The sequence below is a fragment of the Giraffa tippelskirchi genome, chromosome 14 (assembly GCF_054371585.1).
Source record: "Giraffa tippelskirchi isolate mGirTip1 chromosome 14, T2T-mGirTip1v1.2.pri, whole genome shotgun sequence".
NCBI lineage: Eukaryota > Metazoa > Chordata > Mammalia > Artiodactyla > Giraffidae > Giraffa > Giraffa tippelskirchi.
In genome coordinates, this window is record NC_137288.1 from 61,104,925 (window position 1) to 61,125,628 (window position 20,704).

The following is a 20,704-nucleotide window of genomic DNA, read 5'->3' on the forward strand; positions in this document are numbered from 1 at the left end:
GACACAGCTGGGTTTTATTTCCCCTTGGCTTCTGGAAAGTAGTACAGGCAGTGCGCATTCGGTAGGAAGACAGACAGGAAGGCGTGGGGATCCACTGCACCGGGAATACCCAAGGCTGCAAAGTCCAGGGCTTTGTGGAGGATGCTTTCAAAACTGCTGTATGTTTGCACCCTGGTCCTCCCTGAAACCACTGCCTACTTTTCAGCTGCACCACTAAGCCCTCCTCCACCACCCTCAGAACCACCAGCTCCCCAGCCCCGTGCTACAGTGGGCGCACCCCACTCCCTCACCCAGGGGCTTGGGCCCCCGCCTCTGGACAGCAGGCTGAGGACTCTCACTGTGCAGTGACCAGTGTTCTCACTGCTACAGCCTGACATTCCAGGGACACGCTCCCTTGAGCAGCGGCACCTCTGAGAACCTCAAACCAGGAGCTAAAACGAACCCACAAGTGACCTTGGCTTGCCTGCCAAAGGCAAGGTAGCTCAGGGAAAATCGACTGGGCAGCTGCTGAATTCACAGACTTCGTCCCCCTGAGGCAGTGAGGTGTTCCTGTGAGAGGCACGAGTAAAGAGAAAGGAGAGGCCGGGCCCCCAGGGGCTGCGGTCTGCGGCACAGTTAGCGCTTCATCGCAGAGCCAGGTCGAGCCGCCTGCCTCAGAGCTTGTCTGCCCTTGGACGTCACCGCTGGGTAAGGGAGGGAAGAGCCAGAGCCCTCCTGGAGCCAGGCCTGGGGAGCTGTGCTGGTTCAGAGGCCCAGAACTGGATGGAGGACGTGGTTGGGGGTGTGGAGCTGGAGGAGGCTACGGAAAGGATCACAAGAGACAGAGGGGAGGGGAGCACGCTCTCACGGAGTGTCCGAAGGGAGCTGCTGGCAGTGGACGTGGAACCAAGATGAGGGAGGGGTGCACACCGGCGGGGGGACTGGAGGGCCTGGGCTGTGATGTCTGTCATTTGGCCGGTGCTGCCAGAGCAGGGACAAAGGGACAACTGTTCTATCACCTTTGTCACAACCTCATGGGGGGGCAAGACAAGACAGCCCCTGTCACCCCGAGGAAATACCTGTTCCTGAGTCTGACACCAGACCAAATCCCCAGCTTTGAGAATGCTGAAAACCATCAGATAAAAGCATGCGTGGATTTCAGTGTATTTTCACTCTGTCTTCCACTGTTTTCTTCTCAATCTTTTTCACTTTTAAAGGCAATGAAAGTTTCTGGAAAAGTTTCTGGAAAGGAAATATCTGCTCCTCCCAAACCATCATGCCACAAGCCACCCTCCACAGCTCAGACATGGGAGACCAGACAGTAAGAGCAACTGGGCTTTCAATGCCGAGGCCCATGTGGCTTCTACACCTTTTGATTAGAGTTTCCCCATCTGAAGGAGTTGGCATACATTTACCATAATCACCAAACACCAAAGCAGGAGAAGTTTGGAAGACCATCAGATCCAATGCCCATCAATTCATAGAGCAGAAAACCAAAGGCCAAAGCAATTAGGTGACTGATAACACAGAGTTCCCCTGCCCCACATGCCCAAGACTGCCTGGTTCTCTCCATGCTGGCAACTCAGGGCTCTTCCTGTCATAGCAGGTAGTGTCCATGACAAGCTGCATGGGGGAAGAAATCCACAGCTCTCACTTGCCACCAAGCCACATGGCTCTTACCACTCACAAGCTACCTTGCATGGTAAAGACGATCCTGGGCTCTTGACCCTTCCTCTCTGGGATGCCTGTCTAGAAGTTCGGGTCCCCCTTCAGTACCTAGGAGATGTGGGGCACCAAATACATACCACCATAACATCACGCCAATCCTTAAAACCCAGCCTCTGCCAAAGACATTGTTCACCAATGTAGCAATTCCTGCCAGTCATGCTCAATGTGTTACCTTCTGGTACCTTTTAGTATGCAGAATAGACACCAAGGCTTTCTCCAGCAAACTAAAGGCCGACTAATCAGATGAAACTCCAGTCTTGAGATCTCACTTATTCCCTTGCACCACACAGCTGTCCTCTGCCCCACAACCCCAAGCCTAGAATTGAACCGATTCAATGACATCATCAGTTTTACCTTACATTCTTCATCCAACAGGTCCAAGATGCCCAGCTTAGCTTCTATGAGGTCGATACAAGGTTGGTTATCATAGAAATCAATCAGGGTCCAGGGGATCTGCTCCTTCATGTACTCCTCTTGCTCCAGCTTGAATACGTGCTAGTGTAAGAAGTGAAAAGTCAGGTCAGTGAACTACAGACACACCTTAACTTTTGACTCCCCTGAGCTTCAACCACATGGGTTCTGAGTCCTGGAGGATGGGATATACTCATCAGAAAGGGTTTGGGCACCAGTCACAGTCATGACTGCAGAAAAGAAAGGCCCAATTGGGTGATCTCAGTCAATCCTAAAGGAACTCAACCTTGAATATTCATTGGAAGGACTGCTGAAGCTGAAGCTCCAGTACCTTGGCCACCTGATGTGAAGAGCTGACTCATTTGCAAAGACCCTGATGCTGGGAAAGATGAAGGGCAGGAGGAGAAGGAAACAACAGAGGATGAAATGATTGGATGGCATCACCAACTCAGTGGACATGAGTTTGAGCAAATCCGGGAGCTGGTGAATGACAGGGAAGCCTGGTGTGCTGCAGTCCATAGGGTCACAAAGAGTCGGACATAACTGAGCAACTGAACAACAAAGGTGATCCTCACTTTTATGTGAGCCCTTCCCTAGGACATTCAACGATTCACCTGCACTGTCATACCTCAACCAACCACAAGAAGCCTCAAAGCTGGTTTGCAATTGCTCTAATACCCCAGAAGCTTAGGCTCAAAAAGAGTGGAAGTCAAAGCCAAGGAGAGGATCACTGACCCTCTTGACCCAGCTGTCCTAATTCTGATCTCCTGAGCAGTGGAGAGCGCCTGCCTAGAGCTGGGGCACCACCAGGAAACCAAGGGCAGGTCAGGGCCGAGATGGAGCCCACTGACCCTGGACGGAAGAGAAGTGGGCTGGGCTGTCTGTGACTCCCCTCACCATCCAACATCTCCGGGTCCAGAAAAACCTACCGAGTTGAACTGCTGCTGGAGCTTCTCATTGGCGTAGTTGATACAGAACTGCTCGAAGCTGTTCACCTCAAACGTCTCAAACCTGCAGGATGGAAAGACCAAAGGACAAAGTAAGAGACATCCCCATTTACCAAAGGGATCGCTGGGACTTCAGCAAGGTGGCCCTCATCCTCTGCTCCCTGCGGTTCTCGCCTTAACTCCAGCACGGAAGTCCCATCTGCCCTTGAGATCACTGTCACAGGTATCATCAGCACAGTAGAGTCTTATCAAATAGGAGAGTAAGCAAGTATGCCTTTTCACAACTAAAAAAAGTACTGACAGCAAGAAAATTTGGAAAAAGCAGGTGTAAGAAAGAGAAAGTCACCCATGATTCTGTCACTCACGTGAACTCGCCTGCCAATACAGGTAGACATGAGACATGAGTTTGATCCCTGGGTCAGGAAGATCCCCTGGAGAAGGAAATGGTAACCCACTCCAGTATTCCTGCCTGGGAAATTTCATGGACAGGAGGGCCTGGCAGGCTACAGTCCACTGGGTCACAAAGAGTCAGACACAACTGAAGTGACTTAGCATGCACGCATGCGTGTTTCCTTCCAGTGATTTTATTTTTGAAGAAAAGATGAATTGTATGTAAAATCACCCTTATATTTATCGTTTAACTTCCCATTTGTTATTTAACATTTCCCTGTGCCGCTGTTCTTCAAAGACATCAGTCTTAATGTCTGCCTCATGGACCATTCTATGGATCAGAGATGCTGCTTTCACCTTAAGAATTGCCCAGGAGCCCAGGTGAGGGGACCAGTGGGGCTGGAATTTAGCTGATGTCCCCTTCAAGTCTGGGATGGAGTGTTTGCCCCAGAGGGATGCCTTTTTCCGATTCACACAAAGGCTCTTCCTGGGCTGGCAGTGCCCCATGCAGATGAATCCTAATGTAACCAATCACCTATTGAAGGACATTCTGGTTCTTTCCCCAGTTTTTAGCTGCTATTGCTGCTGTGACAAATATTAGATATACATCTTTGAATTCATGATTCTTAGGAGGCTGTTCTAGAAGGAAAATTACCATGTCAGGATTTGTTTTCTTAAATGGTAGTGGCAGATTACCTTCCAGAAAGATGGAACCAACTGATGCCATCACCCTACCCTCACCCTACCCTCCCAGTGTACGCAAGGGTCTCGTTCTCCTAATCCTGGTTAATAAGGTTGTTTTTAAATTCAGGTTTGACCTCGAATAGCCAAAGTAATTTTGAGAAAGAAGAATGGAACTGGAGGAATCAACCTGCCTGACTTCAGGCTCTACTACAAAGCCACAGTCATCAAGACAGTATGGTACTGGCACATGGACAGACATATAGATCAACGGATCAAAATAGAAAGCCCAGAGATAAATCCATGCACCTAAGGACACCTTATCTTTGACAAAGGAGGCAAGAATATACAATGGAGAAAAGACAATCTCTTTAACAAGTGGTGCTGGGAAAACTGGTCAACCACTTATAAAAGAATGAAACTAGAACACTTTCTAACACCATACACAAAAATAAACTCAAAATGGATTAAAGATCTAAACATAAGACCAGAAACTATAAAACTCCTAGAAGAAAACACAGGCAAAACACTCTCCGACATAAACCACAGTAGGATCCTCTATGATCCATCTCCCAGAATACTGGAAATAAAAGCAAAAATAAACAAATGGGACCTAATTAAAGTTAAAAGCTTTTGCACAACAAAGGAAACAACAAGCAAGGTGAAAAGACAGCCTTCAGAATGGGAGAAAATAATAGCAAACGAAGCAACAGACAATTAATCTCAAAAATATACAAGCAACTTCTGCAGCTCAATTCCAGAAAAATAAATGACCCAATCAAAAAGTGGGCCAAAGAGCTAAACAGACCTTTCTCCAAAGAAGACATACAGATGGCTAACAAACACATGAAAAGATGCTCAACATCACTCATTATCAGAGAAATGCAAATCAAAACCACAATGAGATACCATTTCACGCCCGTCAGAATGGCTGCTATCCAAAAGTCTACAAGCAATAAATGCTGGAGAGGGTGTGGAGAAAAGGGAACCCTCTTACACTGTTGGTAGGAATGCAAACTAGTATAGCCACTATGGAGAACAGTGTGGAGATTCCTCAAAAAACTGGGAATAGAAATGCCATATGACCCAGCAATTCCACTGCTGGGCATACACACTGAGGAAACCAGACTTGAAAGAGACACATGTACTCCAATGTTCATCACAGCACTGTTTGTAATAGCCAGGACATGGAAGCAACCTAGATGCCCATCAGCAGACGAATGGATAAGGAAGCTGTGGTACATATACACAATGGAATATTACTCAACCATTAAAAAGAATACATTTGAATCAGTTCTAATGAGGTGGATGAAACTGGAGCCTATTATACAGAGTGAAGTAAGCCAGAAAGAAAAACACCAATACAGTATACTAACACATATATATGGTATTTAGTCAATCGGTAAAGATAACCCTGTATGCAAGACATCAAAAGAGACACAGATAAATAGAACAGTATTATGGACTCTATGGGAGAAGGCGAGGGCAGGATGATATGGGAGAATGGCATGGAAGCATGTAAATTATCGTATGTGAAACAAATCGCCAGTCCAGGTTCAATGCATGATACAGGGTGCTCGGGGCTGGTGCACTGGGATGACCTAGAGGGATGGGAGGGGGAGGGAGGTGGAAGGGGGATTCTGGAAGGGGAACACATGTACACCCATGGTGGATTCATGTCAATGTATGGCAAAACAAATACAATATTGTAAAGTTAAAAAACAGAAAATAAACTAATTAAAAAAAAAAGATATGGAAGCAAAAAAAAAAATAAATTAAATTCAGCTTTGAGGACTTTTCTGGTGGTCCAGTGGTTAAGAATCTGCGTGCTAATACAGGGGACACGGGTTTGAGCCCTGGTTCAGGAAGATTCCACATGCCATGGGGGCAACTAAGCTCGTGCACCACATTACTGAGCCTGTGCACTCCAGAGCCCAAGCTCTGCAACAAGAAGAGCTGCCACGAGCTCTTCCCACCACAATGAGAAGCCCACATACCACAACTGGAAAGCAGCCCCCACTTGCTGCAACAAGAGAAAGCCTGTGAGCAGCAACGAAGATCCAGGGCAGCCAACAGTAAATAAAAGTTTAAAAATTAAAAAACTTACAAAAATTCATGTTTGACTTAGAGTTTATGTACAATAAGATGCACCAATTTAAAGGATATATTTCAATGAGTTTCTGATCAATATTACACTACAGGTGTCCACCATCACAACCCAGATAAAGAACATTTCTATCACCTCAATCACCCCAAAGTTGCCTTGTGCTGCAATCAGGTCTGTCCCTCCTGCCCCTCACTGGGAGTTTTAACGCATCACAGATCTTTGATCAATAATGTAAAGTAACTTTTAAAAATCTTTAACTAATTATTACATGAAAAATGTTTTTAAATTCTAATTTCTTTTACTATTGATAGAACTCAAGATTTTTCTGTGGGTGTGAGTGTATGTACTAGTTGTCTGTACTTTGTGAACTGTCTGTGGTTGGTGAAGTATTTGTTGGGTTTTAACTTTAAAAATTGACTTATTTGAGCTCTTTATACTTTATATCATCAACACTGACATCAATTGCTCAACGGAAATGTTCACAATATGGCTGGATCACTGGTGGGGAAGGGGGCTGGGGAAGGGGAGGAGTCTACAGAGAGGAAGGTTGGTAAAGAGGTGAGATGTGGCATCGCACAGCCAGGCATGGCCCCCACCGGATGCCTTGTATGCTACACTTCTGGATTTTTCCAGGAGAAATAGGGAGAACTAGCAGGATTTTAAATTAAGAAATGAAAACCGAATATCCATCTCAGGAAAATACTGTGATTTGTGGAAAGGTGTATAAGACTGAATGCAGGAGGTTGAATAAGGATTTACTATTGGAGTAATTATTTAGGGAAAATCCAGTCAGGGCATAGCTTAGGCTGGTAGTAGCCAAGTTAACAGGAAGGTTCTAAAGACATTAAAGAAGGCGGAGATGAGAGGACTTCAAATGATCAATGGCATGTGGAGTGAGAGTCAATTGTGCGACTGGATGGATGTGATCACCCACCAAGCTGGGAGCATGATAACAGCATCAGCAGCTTTAGCCACAATGAGTGGGGATGCTCACAGAGGAAGAGCAGCAGGCTAAGCGGGTGAGAAAGGGCAGAAATCCAGGAGAAACAGGAACCTTTTTCTCATTCATGCACCAGGCTGAACGAGCTGGCAGGGACCCTGTGAATGGGCATCTACAGACCACCAAGCTCCAGAGGCTTCATGGGCTCACTGAATACCCACAACCAACAAGAGTTGGGGTCTATCACTAATCTATCCTACTGCTGAAAAACCAAATAACCTGTCCAAAGTCAGAGAGTCAGGAGACAGAACAGCCAATATTTGAAGAGAGAGTGATTTCTGAGGGCACATTAACTCAGAAAGGAGTTAAAGTTCCATTTAAGAAAGAAGGAAGGGGACTTCCCTGGTGGTCCAGTGGTTGAGAATCCGCCTTGCAATGCAAGGGACTGGGGTTTGATCCCTCGGGTCAGGAAACTAAGATCCCACCTGGCTCGGGGCGACTAAACCCATGCATCTCAACTAAAACCTGGAGCGGCCAAATAAATATTGTAAAAAGAAGAAGAAGGAAGAGGATGCTGTGCGCCCAGGGGTGTGTTGCTCCCTGGGAATGTCGCTTTAGAGATCTGGACAGGCTGGGCTTGTGAAAGGATCGACATGCCTTTCGCGAGAGATTTACTGCACCCTTGCTTGGAAGAAGAAAAGAAAAAACATAAAAAGAAATGGCTGGTTCAAAGTCCAAATTTTGACTTTATGTAAAATGTCCAGGTTGTTACAGGATCATACGGTTCTCAGTCATGTTCATACAACTGTGCTCTGTGCAGGTTGTTCAACAGTGTTGTGCCAGGTGATGGGAGGAAAGGCCAGCCTCACAGAAGGCGTTCATTTAGAAGGAAACAACACCAATGATCCATACAACTTCCTGAATTTGTGTTCCATCACAGAAATCCTTACCAGCTCAGCAATTCTCATCTACCAAGATAATGTAATGACGTTTAATTGTGTAAGGTATGCAACAGTGCTCTATTTTGGTATCCATTTTTCAATAAAGTTTTGATTATTGGCATAAACGGGGCTGCCTAGGTGGCACAGTGGTAAAGAATCTTCCTGCAATGCAGGAGACCTGGGTTTGCTCCCTGGGTCGGGAAGATCTCCTGGAGAAGGAAATGGCAACCCACTCCAGTATTCTTGCCTGGAAAATTCCAGAGGAGCCTAGTGAGCTACAGTCCAAGGGATCACAAAGAGTCAGACATGACTGAGCATGCACATACATACCCATGGGCATAAATAAATAAGAAGGGAAGGGAGAGATGACTAAGAAGGGCTGTGGGCAAGAAGATAACTTCCCCGAGAAGGAAGTGTCTGAGCACGTGGAGACAGGCAGAACAGAGAACACCAAAGAGGGACCTGGGCTCGTGGCACAGGCTTCGACCTTCAGAACCTTCACGGCACTGGCCCTCTCACTCTTAGTATGGGCAACTGAATTTTCTCAATCTTACATAAAATTATGCCAGCCCTTCCAAACAGATTGTACTCCCTAATCGCTGCTCCCCAGTGGAAATGTTGGAGCCGCCCCTGATGGGTTAGGGACGGTGGTGGTGGAGAGACAGCACCCTAAGCAGAAGGACCTGCAAAAATAAATGTGCCAGCCAACCAACAGGGCTAGCTCGGTGCCCAGAACACATCAGGCTTCTCCACTTCCCCCTCTGGTGCCCACTTCCCCCCACCCCCCACCACCACCAAAATATAAGACAAGGAAAAGCAGGAAATCATCTTGAGATCAAAGCAATCGACTGCTGGGAGACAACCACATTAAAGAACATGGAAGAACATGCCCATGGAAGACAAGTAATTCCAGGTCAATAAAACAGGATCAAGAGGCAAAGTCCAAGCTGGAGGCAGTCCAGACCATGCAGGAAGGAAGCACTGGGTCGGCCAGCCGTCACCCTGGCTTAGGGTCCTCCCAGCCCAGATGCTGGTCCTACAGACCCAGTCATATCTCTTAGAACCTCATTTCCTCCCCCTACAACCCCCCTTTCTGCACCTCAAGAAAGGTTGCTGATGACAGCTAAGCCATAGAGGAACTTTTAATTAATAAAACCCAGAAGGAAGATAAAAGAGCCACCCTAGCAACTGGCCAGATAACAGCACTTGGGTGCACTTGCAGAGCTTGTATCAAGCTCCAAAGATAAAGGATTTAAATATCTCCCACTCGTCATTTTTTAAAGGTTTACATTGGTAGCACTCCACAAAGAACATTCTCATTAATTTGAGATGGCCTGAAATTAGCTCATAATTTCCCTATTTCTAAGATATTATCTGGCAACAATTCCTCTGCCATCTAGGGTAATTACTGTAATGCCGGCAGGCCAGAGATGAATCAATGAGGGGTTTGGGTAGCTTGGAAAATGTCTAAGATGACTGACTTCAGAAAAGGCCAGTTAGGGAGATAAGGCAAATTCTCTAAATGACATTATATTTGTAGTTATCCTTACCAGCAATAGAGATGACTTTTAAAAATAAATACAATGGATCCATTTATAGTTCACATTAAAATATCACAAAGAAATTTATATGCAAGAGGGAACTGGATTTCTCCTGTAAAATCAATGTTGAGAATATTTAGATCAGAATCCTTGGGTGGGAGGGAGGTCAAGACACAGACTAAGGCTTGATGCTGGGACCTAGGATCTGTAGTCATGGTGGTACAATTAACATTCCCACTTCCACGTTCTCCTGTCTTCAAAGCAGAACAAAAAAGTTGACAATTCCCTTCTCATTCTACCTGACTTCAGGGTGGGGTAAGGGATACAAGTGCCTATATAAAAACAGGGTAATGTCTGTGGGAAAGTGAAACTGCAATAAAAAGAAGTCAACCTGTCACTATGAGTTAATTATTAACCTCCACGAACCACTCTCTCCAGAGCAGAGAGGTAATGAGATGCTTTGAAGGTTGGGAAACAGTTCTTCCCCCAGGGCACAGGGCACAGGAATTAGACTTTCTTAGCTTAGACCTGCGTTTCTACCCTTCTACCAAAGCTCAAAAGAGAAGATATGTGGTACAGGTCAGACATAGAGCGGGGCTGCTAGGGAATGATCGCTAAAAGTCAAGCAAGTCCTCTCAAGGTCTCTTTCCCTCCTGAAACCCATGAAATCTCACAAGGGCACCTTGCAGTCTGTTAGGGAGGCCAACCCTTCTGATCTCTTCCCTAAACAATCTGGGGTGCTGGCTGCACCTTAGAATGGAAGGACTTCAGTCCTGCTCCTGTGCTTCTCTCTGTGTCCAGATGACCGCATTCGGGACTTGTCCTTCAGGGAGAACAAAGTTCTAGGCCCCGCTCACATTCCAAGGTCAAGAACAGGTCTTCTGGAGGATCTAAGTCCATCTGTTTGCACTGTGCTCCAATTCCTGCCTCTCCCTCGTGTCTGAAAATCTGATATGGGACAGGAAGATGCCCACCATATGGTAACTCTCTCCCAATCCATCAGTCAATTGTCCCAGGAACTGCAAGAGCTGCAAAAAGCAAATCATGAACTCAGACCAAAAGAGAGAGCTGTTAGGAAGACCTCAGGAAACCTCAACTAGTGGAGATTTGTATGTGTTACAGGACTTTAAAGGAGGGTGAGCTCATGGGGGTGCTGGCAGGGAAAGGGACAAATTGGACTCTATTGAAGCTTTAAGAGTATGTAGTGGTGTTTGGCTTCAGGCATGCTCCAAAGGGCTATGTCAGAGCAATTCTGGAAGGTTGAGCTTGACTTTCGAGCACTCAGAGTTACAAGGCTCTCCTGGGAGACTCGGAGAGTCCAGGGAGAACCCACTGTAAGAGGTGATCTGCTGGATCTGGGAACCTTGGGCTGGTATGCATGTCTACCCTGGAGAAGACATGTCCAGGGATCTTCTGGGCTGTCCAAGGTTGGGTCAATGTTCACAGACTGCAGGGTAAATGCAGTCACTGACTTCTCCTCCTTCACCCTCCATGAAACCTTTCCATACTGGACAGAGAGGGGATAGGTTGTCTTCTCCAAATAAATCACTTAGGATCATGAAATTATCTTTAAGTCTGTTCTGTTTCTGAGACCAAGAAAGAAAAACATAACAAAGAAACAAAGAATTTCCATCAAAATGATAAAGGCAAATGGTGAGCTTAAGAAATTTACTTAAAATATATCGCTTAAGGCAACTTATGGAATGGTATAAAATATTTGTAAATCATATTTCTGAAAAGGAGTTAATATTCAGAATATATAAAGAAGTCCTACAACACAAAAACAAAAAAAAGTAAATAACTTGATTTAAAAAATGGGCCAAGAACTTAAAACATTTCTCTAAGAAGATACATGAATGGCCAAGAAGCATATGAAAAGATGATCAAAATCAGAGAAATGCATATCAAAACCATAATCATGCCTATCAAATACATATCAAAATCACTTCATAACTATTAGGGTGGCTACTATTAAAAAAAAAACAAACAAGAGCTGCCAAGGGTGTAGAGAAACTGGAACCTCTGAGCACTACCGGTAAAAGTGTCAAATGGTGCAGCTTCTATAAAAAAACAGCGTGGAGTTTTCTCAAATAATTAAAAATAGAACCACTATATTACGACATAATCCTCAAGTGATTAAAAATAGGATTACTACATAATCCAGCAATCCTACTTCTGGCTACATATCTAAAGAGTTTAAAAGAAGAGATATTTGCACACCCTTCCTTGTTCATTCCAGCAGTATCACAATAGCCAAGAGGTAGAAGCAGCCCAAACGTCCATCAGTGGATGGATAAATGAAATGTGGTACATGCATACAATTTAGTATTATTCACCTGAAAAAAGAAGGAAACCCTGCCGCACACTACAACATGGTTGAATCTTGAGGACATTAGGCTAAGTGAAATAAGCCAGTCAAAAGAAGGTAAGTATTGTATGATTTCATTTACATCAAGTATGTAGAGTTGCCAAAATTATAGAGACAGAAAGTCCTTTCTCCTGGGGGGTGGGGGAGAGGAGACAGGAGTTGTTCAATGGGTACAAAGTTTCAGTTTTTCCAACATGAAAAAGTTCTCAAGATCAACTGCACAAAAATGCGAATATACTTGAGGTTATTGACTTGTATACAAAAAGTAGTTAAGATGGTAAATTTTATGTTGTGTGCATTTTTAAACTACAATTAAAAAAATTTTTTTAACATAAATCATTAGAAAACACTGACTAGACCAGGATGCAAATTTAAAGTTAGGCAGTAAGAGACAGAGAAAGTAACACAGGAACTGGGAAGGATATGAGATCCCAGCAAACCCATTTCCTGTTCCGGGGGCCCATGCTTCCCTCAGCATCAGGCAGGAATCTATCCTTGCCTTGCTCCAGAAGTCTCCCCGGTCAACCATCCTCCTCAAGAACGAGCTGGCCAAAGCCAAAGCCTCTTGTCACCTTGGCATTTTGAAGGCTCCGGTCAAAGACAAATAAATGTGTACCTTTCTCAAACTGAAGCCATTTATTTCTCAATGCCTCGAGGAGGGGAGAGGAACAAAGGATTACAACTGCAATTAACCAAGCCTGTAGAGGCAAATGCATGGTTAATGTGACATGAAAGGGGAACCCCAGCTAAGAGCGGCCTGGTCTGCCCTGTGAATTTCCACCCCTGTCTCGTAAGAAAGACTCTGCAGGCAGCTTCACAGGTCCACAGTCAAGGAAGAGAGCTTGGCTTAGGTTGGCTAAATTGGTCTGGCTGTTGCCTGCCTTGCACTTTGTGGGAGCTGAGGCAGGAGAGCGAGAGGTGGCGGGGGGCGGGAGGTGGGGGAGGCTGGACCAGGACACTGGGTGCGCGGGTCCAGAGGAGCCTGAGAGCAGGGCCTCTGAGCAGGGGGCTCGTAGGAGATGTGGCGGAGGCGGCCGTGGCCCATATAGTTGACTCAGGTGCTCACAGCCTTTTCTACCGTCTGAACAAACCGCCCATCAGACCATCATGATAAGGGGAGGCATGTATGTGTGATGCTGGCTCACATGCCGCTTGCTTGTATACACAGAAGTGAGTGTTTATTCATTCTAGCTGCAGGTTCTATAGCAACACTTTGAACATTTATAGGAAAACCTGGAGTGGCTCACCTATACTACGTATGAACTGCTTCCAGGATGAGCCTGACTGATGAGCCCAAAATGCTCTAGCCAGGGAAGATCCCCTGAAGAAGGGATAGGCTACCCACTCCAGTATTCTTGGGCTTCCCTTGTGACTCAGCTGGTAAAGAATCTGCCTGCAATGCAGGAGACCTGGGTTCGATCCCTGGGTTGGGAGGATCCCTTGGAGAAGGGAAAGGCCACCCCCTCCAGTATTCTGGCCTGGAGAATTCCATGGACTGTTTAGTCCACGGGGTCGCAAAGAGTCGGACACGACTGAGCGACTTTCACTTTCAGAGAGGGAGAGAACCCTTTATTCCTTCCCTCTTCATCAGTGGGGTTTAATGTATTCAGAATCCCACCCCCGCCCTCCTTCCCACTCTCTCAGCTTCCACAAGCTTTCTTTTCCCCACAGGTGACAAGGAGCTGTAAGAAAATAGAAAAGCATTAGGTCATCCCAAGGGCATCTTCTGTTGCATCAGTGTCCCCGTACTCGGGTGGGAAACCATAAGAGGGACGGTGGGAAAGCGGGTCTCCTTCTTCTCCAGGCACTTGGGTGGGAAACTCCAAAATAAAAATAATGCTGAAGTTTTGGGATGCCACGGAAGAATCCCTTCCGGTAGCTGTACTGTTTTTAAATAAAGCCTAGCCACAGGAATGAGCTTGAGGTGGGAGGGAGTGGTTAGAGAGGGCGACAGAGCTAGCGTGTCAAGTGTGAGGCCCACTTTCAGGAAGCTGAGGACACAAGGCTCAGTGGGTTTCTGAGAGGGTGTCTTTTCTGCAGGTTTGTGAAAGACACCTGGAAGGTGTGTCAAGTTCACAGGAAAAAAAGCAGAAAGATGCCATGACTGGGAGAGGGAGAGGACTGAAAACAGCTCAGTGCAAATCTCAAACTTCCACCAAATGCCACCATTTCCTCCCAGGTTCATAAATGATGTCACTAACCTTTTGGATCAAAAACAGTACCTCCAAGGGGGGTTCAGGATGGGGGACATGTGTACACCCACGGCTGATTCGTGTCGATGTATGGTGAAAGCCACTACAATATTGTAAAGTAATTAGCCTCCAATGAAAATAAATAAATTAATTAATTAAAAAAACAGTACCCCCAGATTCAAGTCACCTGCTTTCTTCCAGTGAAGTCTTTGATTTTAATCTCCTAAGAGTTCACTCCACACCCGCTGACCAGAAAAGAAAGCCCAAATTTATACAATGATTTCTCAGCAGACCACAACTGCTGAGGAGCATGCGTATGCAGCTTCAAAGTTGTCCATAAGTACTTTCTTGGCCACCAACGGCCCAGTCAGACAGCGGCGAGTTAATCCTGAACCTACCTCGCCATCCTGAACTTTGCCCACAGCGTGTGAGGCTGACATTGACTGGGCAGCTGGAGGAGGAACTGTGTTATGGCATCTCTCTTCCCAGGAGGAGGTGAACCACTTTCTAAATATGACTGCTTTATGACAAGATTCGAAAAAGTAAGTTAGCTTCTGACAAAGAACAAGGACTTTAAACAGAGAAAACAGCACAGCATGCCTGGAAGGAAGGCCAAGGGGAGGAAATGCCTGAGAGGGCTTGACCGGGGGTTCCTGCAGGGGAGCTGGTCTCACTGGAAAGCTGCCAGAAGTTCTCAGAGGAACCCAGGGCTACATGGAGATGAGAGAGACAGGTCAGAAGCCAGCCCCAGAAACAGGACACGGAGTCCTGTGGATCCCCATTCATCCACCGACAAGCACCCCTTCAAACCAGACACGCCTTCCCTGTGATCTACCTCTCCCCTTTGTGCGGTCACAGGGCCTTAGAGAAAATGAGCTTGGTTATAAAAACCAATAAACTAAATGATAGGGAACTTCCCTAGCTGTCCAGTGGTTAGACTTTGCCTTCTAATGCAGGGGTTGCAGGTCTGACCCCTGGTCTGGGAGCTGAGATCCTACATACCCCATGGCCAAAAAACCAAAAGGTAAAACAGAAGCAGTATTGTAACAAATTCAACGAAAACTTCAAAATGATCCACATCAAAAAAAAAAAAATCTTAAAAAAATTAAATGGCAAATACAAATACACACTCCCAGCTTGCAAGGGCCCAAGTGACACCTCAGACTCAGAAGCACCAGGCACCCAACTCACAGTCACCCACCCCCACTTAGTAAGCAAAGCCTCTCGCTGGGCACCCCTTGGAAGGAGGGGAACAGTCTGTGTAAACTAAGACAGCAGGCACCTCTAACAGAACCGAGGCGTGATAGTGTACACTGTATCAGGAGCACTGCAGCCATAGTACTCTACATGCTATTAACAACAAGGAGTCTCCACGTTAATCTTCCCACACTGAAAACTCAGGAGAAAAACAGATTCTTGCCCAGGGAGATTAAGAGAACCGGGTCAGATGCTGCTGCCTGACTTTCTTGGGTCTTACATCAGAAGGCAATACTAAAGGGCAGTTTTCTGGAAACCCAATTACCTGAAAATGCTCATGGCACAGGGATGAATGACAGAATTCACTGCTGACAGCTCAGCAGTACGTTTCCAGGGTGCACGGGCTCTTCTGCGCGGCTCTGCCCAGGGAAATCGGAAGGGCTGAGCCAAAGCAGCAGGGACGGAGCAGAGAAGCGGGGTGTCCACAGCCACTCAGCTAGAGCCCCGCAGAGCCCCGCGAGGGAGCGTTGTCCTGTCTCCCCCAGGCCATCCTCCCCCGGGCTCCTCCTCGCCTACGAGGTGGCTCTTTTCCTACCGCCCGGACCGAACTCCTGTTCTCCAAGTGGCTCCCCCGCCGCCAGTGTTCTACTCTCTGTCTGAAAGACCCAGTTCAAGCCTCACCTTCCACAGGAAGCCTGTTCTGACTGTGCCAACAAGCGTGCGCTCTTCTGCCTTGACTCTCATACAGCACTAAGTGTGCAAACCCTCACACGGACCCCGCTACAATTTCTTCTGTTGTCTCTTGTGTTATTCTCGTGCAGCGACTTAATTCTTTAGCAAGTTCTCAAGGCCTTTGCGATGCCAGAAATCACGTGTCCTTGCATTCCTGCCACAGTGTGTGACATGGTTTCACTGGAAGCCCCATGATGATCGAGAGCAGCAGAGATGGAGCCGGGCAGCCTCTCTCTGCTCAGCGAAGTGGCTGCAACCAGAGGAGGTTCTCCTCTGTTATGGCTGGACACAGGGCAAGCGCCAGCCCACCGGCCCACCAAGCGCTCAATTCTACCAGAGCATCACGGCTTTTACAACGTCGCACTGCTATGGGTCTGAATGCCTGTTTGAAGACAGAAGCCATGACTCTTAGGATATAAAGATCCAGGGGGATTTCATCTATCATTAGCTTCAAGAGGGCAGGACACTGATCATAAGAGAAGCACAGGTGAGGTTTAAACCCAGTACACGTCATTTTAACCAATTCCAGAAGGACCTGGAATGAATTTCAGAGAGACTGTGGCTCAAAACACAGCTGGCTCTGTTAGTTTCGAGCAATGGAAACTCAAGACCAGAGGGGCTGTGATCTGCAGAGGGTCATTCAGTGAGCTGGTGATGGCTGAGTCAAAAAGGCAGTCTCCCAGTGCCTACTGAAGTACACTTTCCACGTGCCAGGTTGCCTCTCCCTGCAAGATTCACTATGATCACAGTCGTTTCACTAGGCTAGAATTGTGAAATGAAGAGGGACTTGAGGAAGGACAACCCACAGCATCAATCTGTACAGCACTGGGCACGATGACAGCACTAAAACAAGCACCCTGATCGGCGATTTAGTGAATGGGGTCAGACGACAGACTTAAATAAAATACATCTGAAACACGAAACCTGAATGCAAGTTCACAGAAACCTCTGCTCTGATATTGGGCTAGCCCCTGCCCTCTCTGAGCCTCAGTTTCCCAGTAGGACAAAGGGGTGCCTGCAGGGTTTCTCAGTGGGGGAGCCACTGGTGTTTGACACGGTCCACTTTCCCATGGGATTGTTCTCCATACTATCAGACACCTAGCACCCTGGCCTCGGGCCACCAAGTGCCACTAGTGACCCGGTCACTGTGACCACCTCAAATGCTCCCCTGCCCTGTATTTCACAATCCCCTGGTTGAGAACCCCCAGGAAGGTCTCCGAGGTCCCCGCTGGCTGGGAGATGCCAGCAGGAAGACACCAGTGATCGGCAGGAAGTGCCGCGGGCCTACCCGTAGATGTCCAGGACTCCAATGAAGGAGTGCTGCTTGAGGGAGGTGTGCAGGGCCTTGTTGACGTGCTCCACGATCCAGTGGAACAGCTGGGCGTAGATGTGCTTGGCCAGGGCATCGCGTGCATTGACCACCTGCTGTAGGGACATGGTCTTGACGTAGGTCTCCGAGGTGGTGACCAGCTTGCGATGGCACAGCCAGTGCTCCATCTGACTGTGTTCCACGCCCAGCAGGCGGCAGAAGTCGCTCAGGTGTTCATCCTCAGGCTGGAAGAGACCCAGGAGAAGGGTTCAAGAGGGGCATGGAGGACAGAGCACGCCCTCTCCCCTCTCACAACTCTAGGCCCCCTAGAATCCCATCTCATCCCCAGCCACTGCCCCAGCCGTCTCCTGCACTCTCACACCACTGAGTGATCAATAGGGCCCAGAGAGTGTGGCGCAAACTGGTAATACCCGCTAAGGACCAAGTTATCGGCAGGACTTTAAAAAATACCACTGCATTTGCCCTGTTCCCTCCTCCACTGCCAGCAGCTGCAGGGTAACAGGAGGAGAGGGTTTTTGAGTGAAGGGAGCAGAATGAGAACTGAGAGCTTAGGAATGGATCATCCACCAAGAGTAAGGGGCTAGAAGGCAGAATCACAGTGAATGTAACTTCCAGCTGCAGAGGAGTGCTCTGTCCACAGCCCAGGAGAGGGCCTCAGTTTCAAGCATCCTCTCGGAGTGGCCCACAGCCCAGAGCAGCATGCTCAGCAACGAGCCCTGGGCTGACCACCCCCTACCCTGGTCGGCGACAGCGCACTGACACTGCACTTGTCCTAAGTTGCCAAGCAGAGTTGCTTTCATCTTAACCTCAAACTTCTACTAAACTTATATGTGATACTAAACACATAGCCCCAAACTTATTTATATTCCTTAAGCACTTGCCACATGGAAAAAAAGTGATCTTAGGTGGAAAGCTAGAACAAATGGTAAAAGTAAGGGATGAGTTTTGACCAGGGAAGAGCACTCTGAACGCTGTAACTTATATTCATGTTTAGAGCTGGGAAAAAATAGGAGTGCCTCTGGCTTACATTCCTTCGCTGTACAGGTGAGAAGTTGAGTCCCAGAGAAGTACAAGAACTCACCCAGGAAGCCAGCTGCACGTGATCCTGACCCTTACTTACCCAAAGTATCAATCATACCACCTGGCCCTTGAGTCACTGATAACCAAGTCACCCAGTCTTATTTCACCCAAGAGTATGAGTCTCCTGGGTCACCCTTGCTGCCCATTCACGACTCCCCCCGGAAAACCTGCTTTTCCTCTCCAAGTTTTTGCTTTATTCATTCCCACATCTGAATCCCCTAGGGAAAGCTGATAACCCAGCCATGAGCCTGCTGGAGAGCTTCAGGACTCCGAGGTGGAAAGGTAATCTGAGAACACCCTGAGCTACCTCCTAATGGCTCTGAATTGCTTGTGGGACTCATTTTCTGATGAGGCTGCCATGGAGGATGTAAATGTGGGGCCTGTTCAATGAAAATTAACACAGATAACTGTACCACTTCCCCAAGCCATTTTTTCTCTCCTATAGATACTTAAAATCCATCTACCCAAATACACACAATTACAAAACAATGAAATGTCAGAGTAGGAAAGAATCTCCTCAAATCATGAAGGCCAGAGGTTTTCCAGAGTATGGCTTGTGGAGTAACAGTTAAAAAGACCAGTAATTTGCTGTACCCAACAAAAGTGGGGGTGGGGGGGGAGTGATTGTAAGTTGAACATGGTGGAAGGGACTTGTTAACATACCCTGTTAACACACACACACAGACAGAATGAGATTTCACAGAGCATTTCCTGGACTTAATTGACAAAGACCCTTAACTTCCAAAGAAATTGCCTGGGGTTAAGGTTCTCAGGAAAATACTTAGGGATCATCATTCTAATCCAATCCCCGTTATTTTTTACAGGACAAAAAACAGGGTGAAAAAGAAGCCCGCTGCCTATGGCCCAGAGTTCCTAACCAGGCTCTGGGCTCCAGGGGTGGGCAGAGAATCAGAGGACCCTGCCTTTTCACTCACTCAGCCGGTGGGGCAGCTGTGGCCACTTCTGGCCAAGAGCCTTCTAACCCTGCAGCTCTCCCCGACCCCCCCATCACCACCTGCCCTCTCCTGCAAACAGAAAGCCCTATGTGATAGCATTAAGTGCCTGGGGACAGCTTGGCAGGCAACAGGTTCTGAGGTAGCAGGTGTCCAACTTGTTAATCTGACCTGTTACCAAGATGTCCTTAATTGCTAGGCAAAGCATTGAGCTGGATTCCCTGACATGTAAATGGCCCGCTAGCAGCAAACATGACCGCCCAAGGCCTGCCCACAGCCTCTCTCTCCTCCCTGTCATCTCTCAGGTGAACGTAGTACAGAAAGAACCATGAGTTCTGGAACTTTCTTTCTGGAACGGGACGGGTTCTTACCTGCTGTGGCAGGGCATGGCTTGGCTGTCGATTACCCTCTTCTGACCATTGATTAAAGGTGCTGACTGAAACTGATTTAATGCCATGCAATTACATTTAAGTTTAATTAAATGATGCTAAACCCATCAAAAATGGCCAGCATCATAGGCAGCAGATGAGTTTTGTGGGCCCCAATTGCCAAATTCAAGAAACAAATTGCCTCTGGTGTCCAAGTAATTGCATGCCGTTGCATCTCCAAGGTAACTGTGGCAGGCAGGGAACATATTTTCATGCTTTAATTACAAATAAAAACTACCGGGCAGAAGGCACAGTGCATCTGGACCAACAGCCTTTCCAGCAGGAGGTCCACCCTATGTACCCAAGGCATAAACCGAAATCACTACCAACCATTTAGTGAAGCATTTCTCAAGCGCACACTGCATGCCCAGCACTGTGCTGAGCACTGAGGGCGTCAGACACCAGGCTGGTGGAGGACTGTCCAGCCCCGGGGACTGAGGAGTAAGGCTGGAGGTGGTCTGGGGGAGAGAGCACTGGCCGGGCTCTGACTCGGTTTGGCCATGAACCATCATGATGACCTCAGAGAACGAGTTCCTCTCTCTGGGCCTTAGTTTCTCCAATCCCATGAAGGGAGAGTGATGTAACAAGGATGAGAACAGCCAAGAACTCAAGCCCTCGCACCCTGTGCCAAGCGCCCCCACCTGCAGACGGGGACACAGACTCAAAGGTGAGTCACTATCAGTAAACGGCAGAACCCGAGTTTGAACCCTGGCAGTCCTGACCCAAGACTTCTCTCTCCCAGTTTGTTCTCGACACCGC

General features: G+C 47.3%; 1 protein-coding gene and 1 pseudogene across 20 annotated transcripts in view; one reads left to right on the plus strand and one right to left on the minus strand.

Moving 5' to 3' along the window:
* The window catches only part of MYO5B (myosin VB), a 337,885-nt gene that overhangs the window by 97,296 nt on the left and 219,885 nt on the right, over positions 1-20,704 (minus strand). For all 20 annotated transcript variants that reach the window (XM_081562009.1, XM_081562003.1, XM_081562010.1 and 17 more), the window contains 3 exons: positions 17,443-17,708; positions 3,048-3,129; positions 2,062-2,202 (listed from right to left, as the gene is read on the minus strand). In XM_081562009.1, coding sequence (XP_081418135.1) covers positions 2,062-2,202; positions 3,048-3,129; positions 17,443-17,708 — 489 coding nt within the window. The remainder of the gene's footprint in view (positions 1-2,061; positions 2,203-3,047; positions 3,130-17,442; positions 17,709-20,704) is intronic.
* LOC145534827 (small ribosomal subunit protein eS27-like pseudogene) lies at positions 7,230-8,088 on the plus strand (annotated as a pseudogene).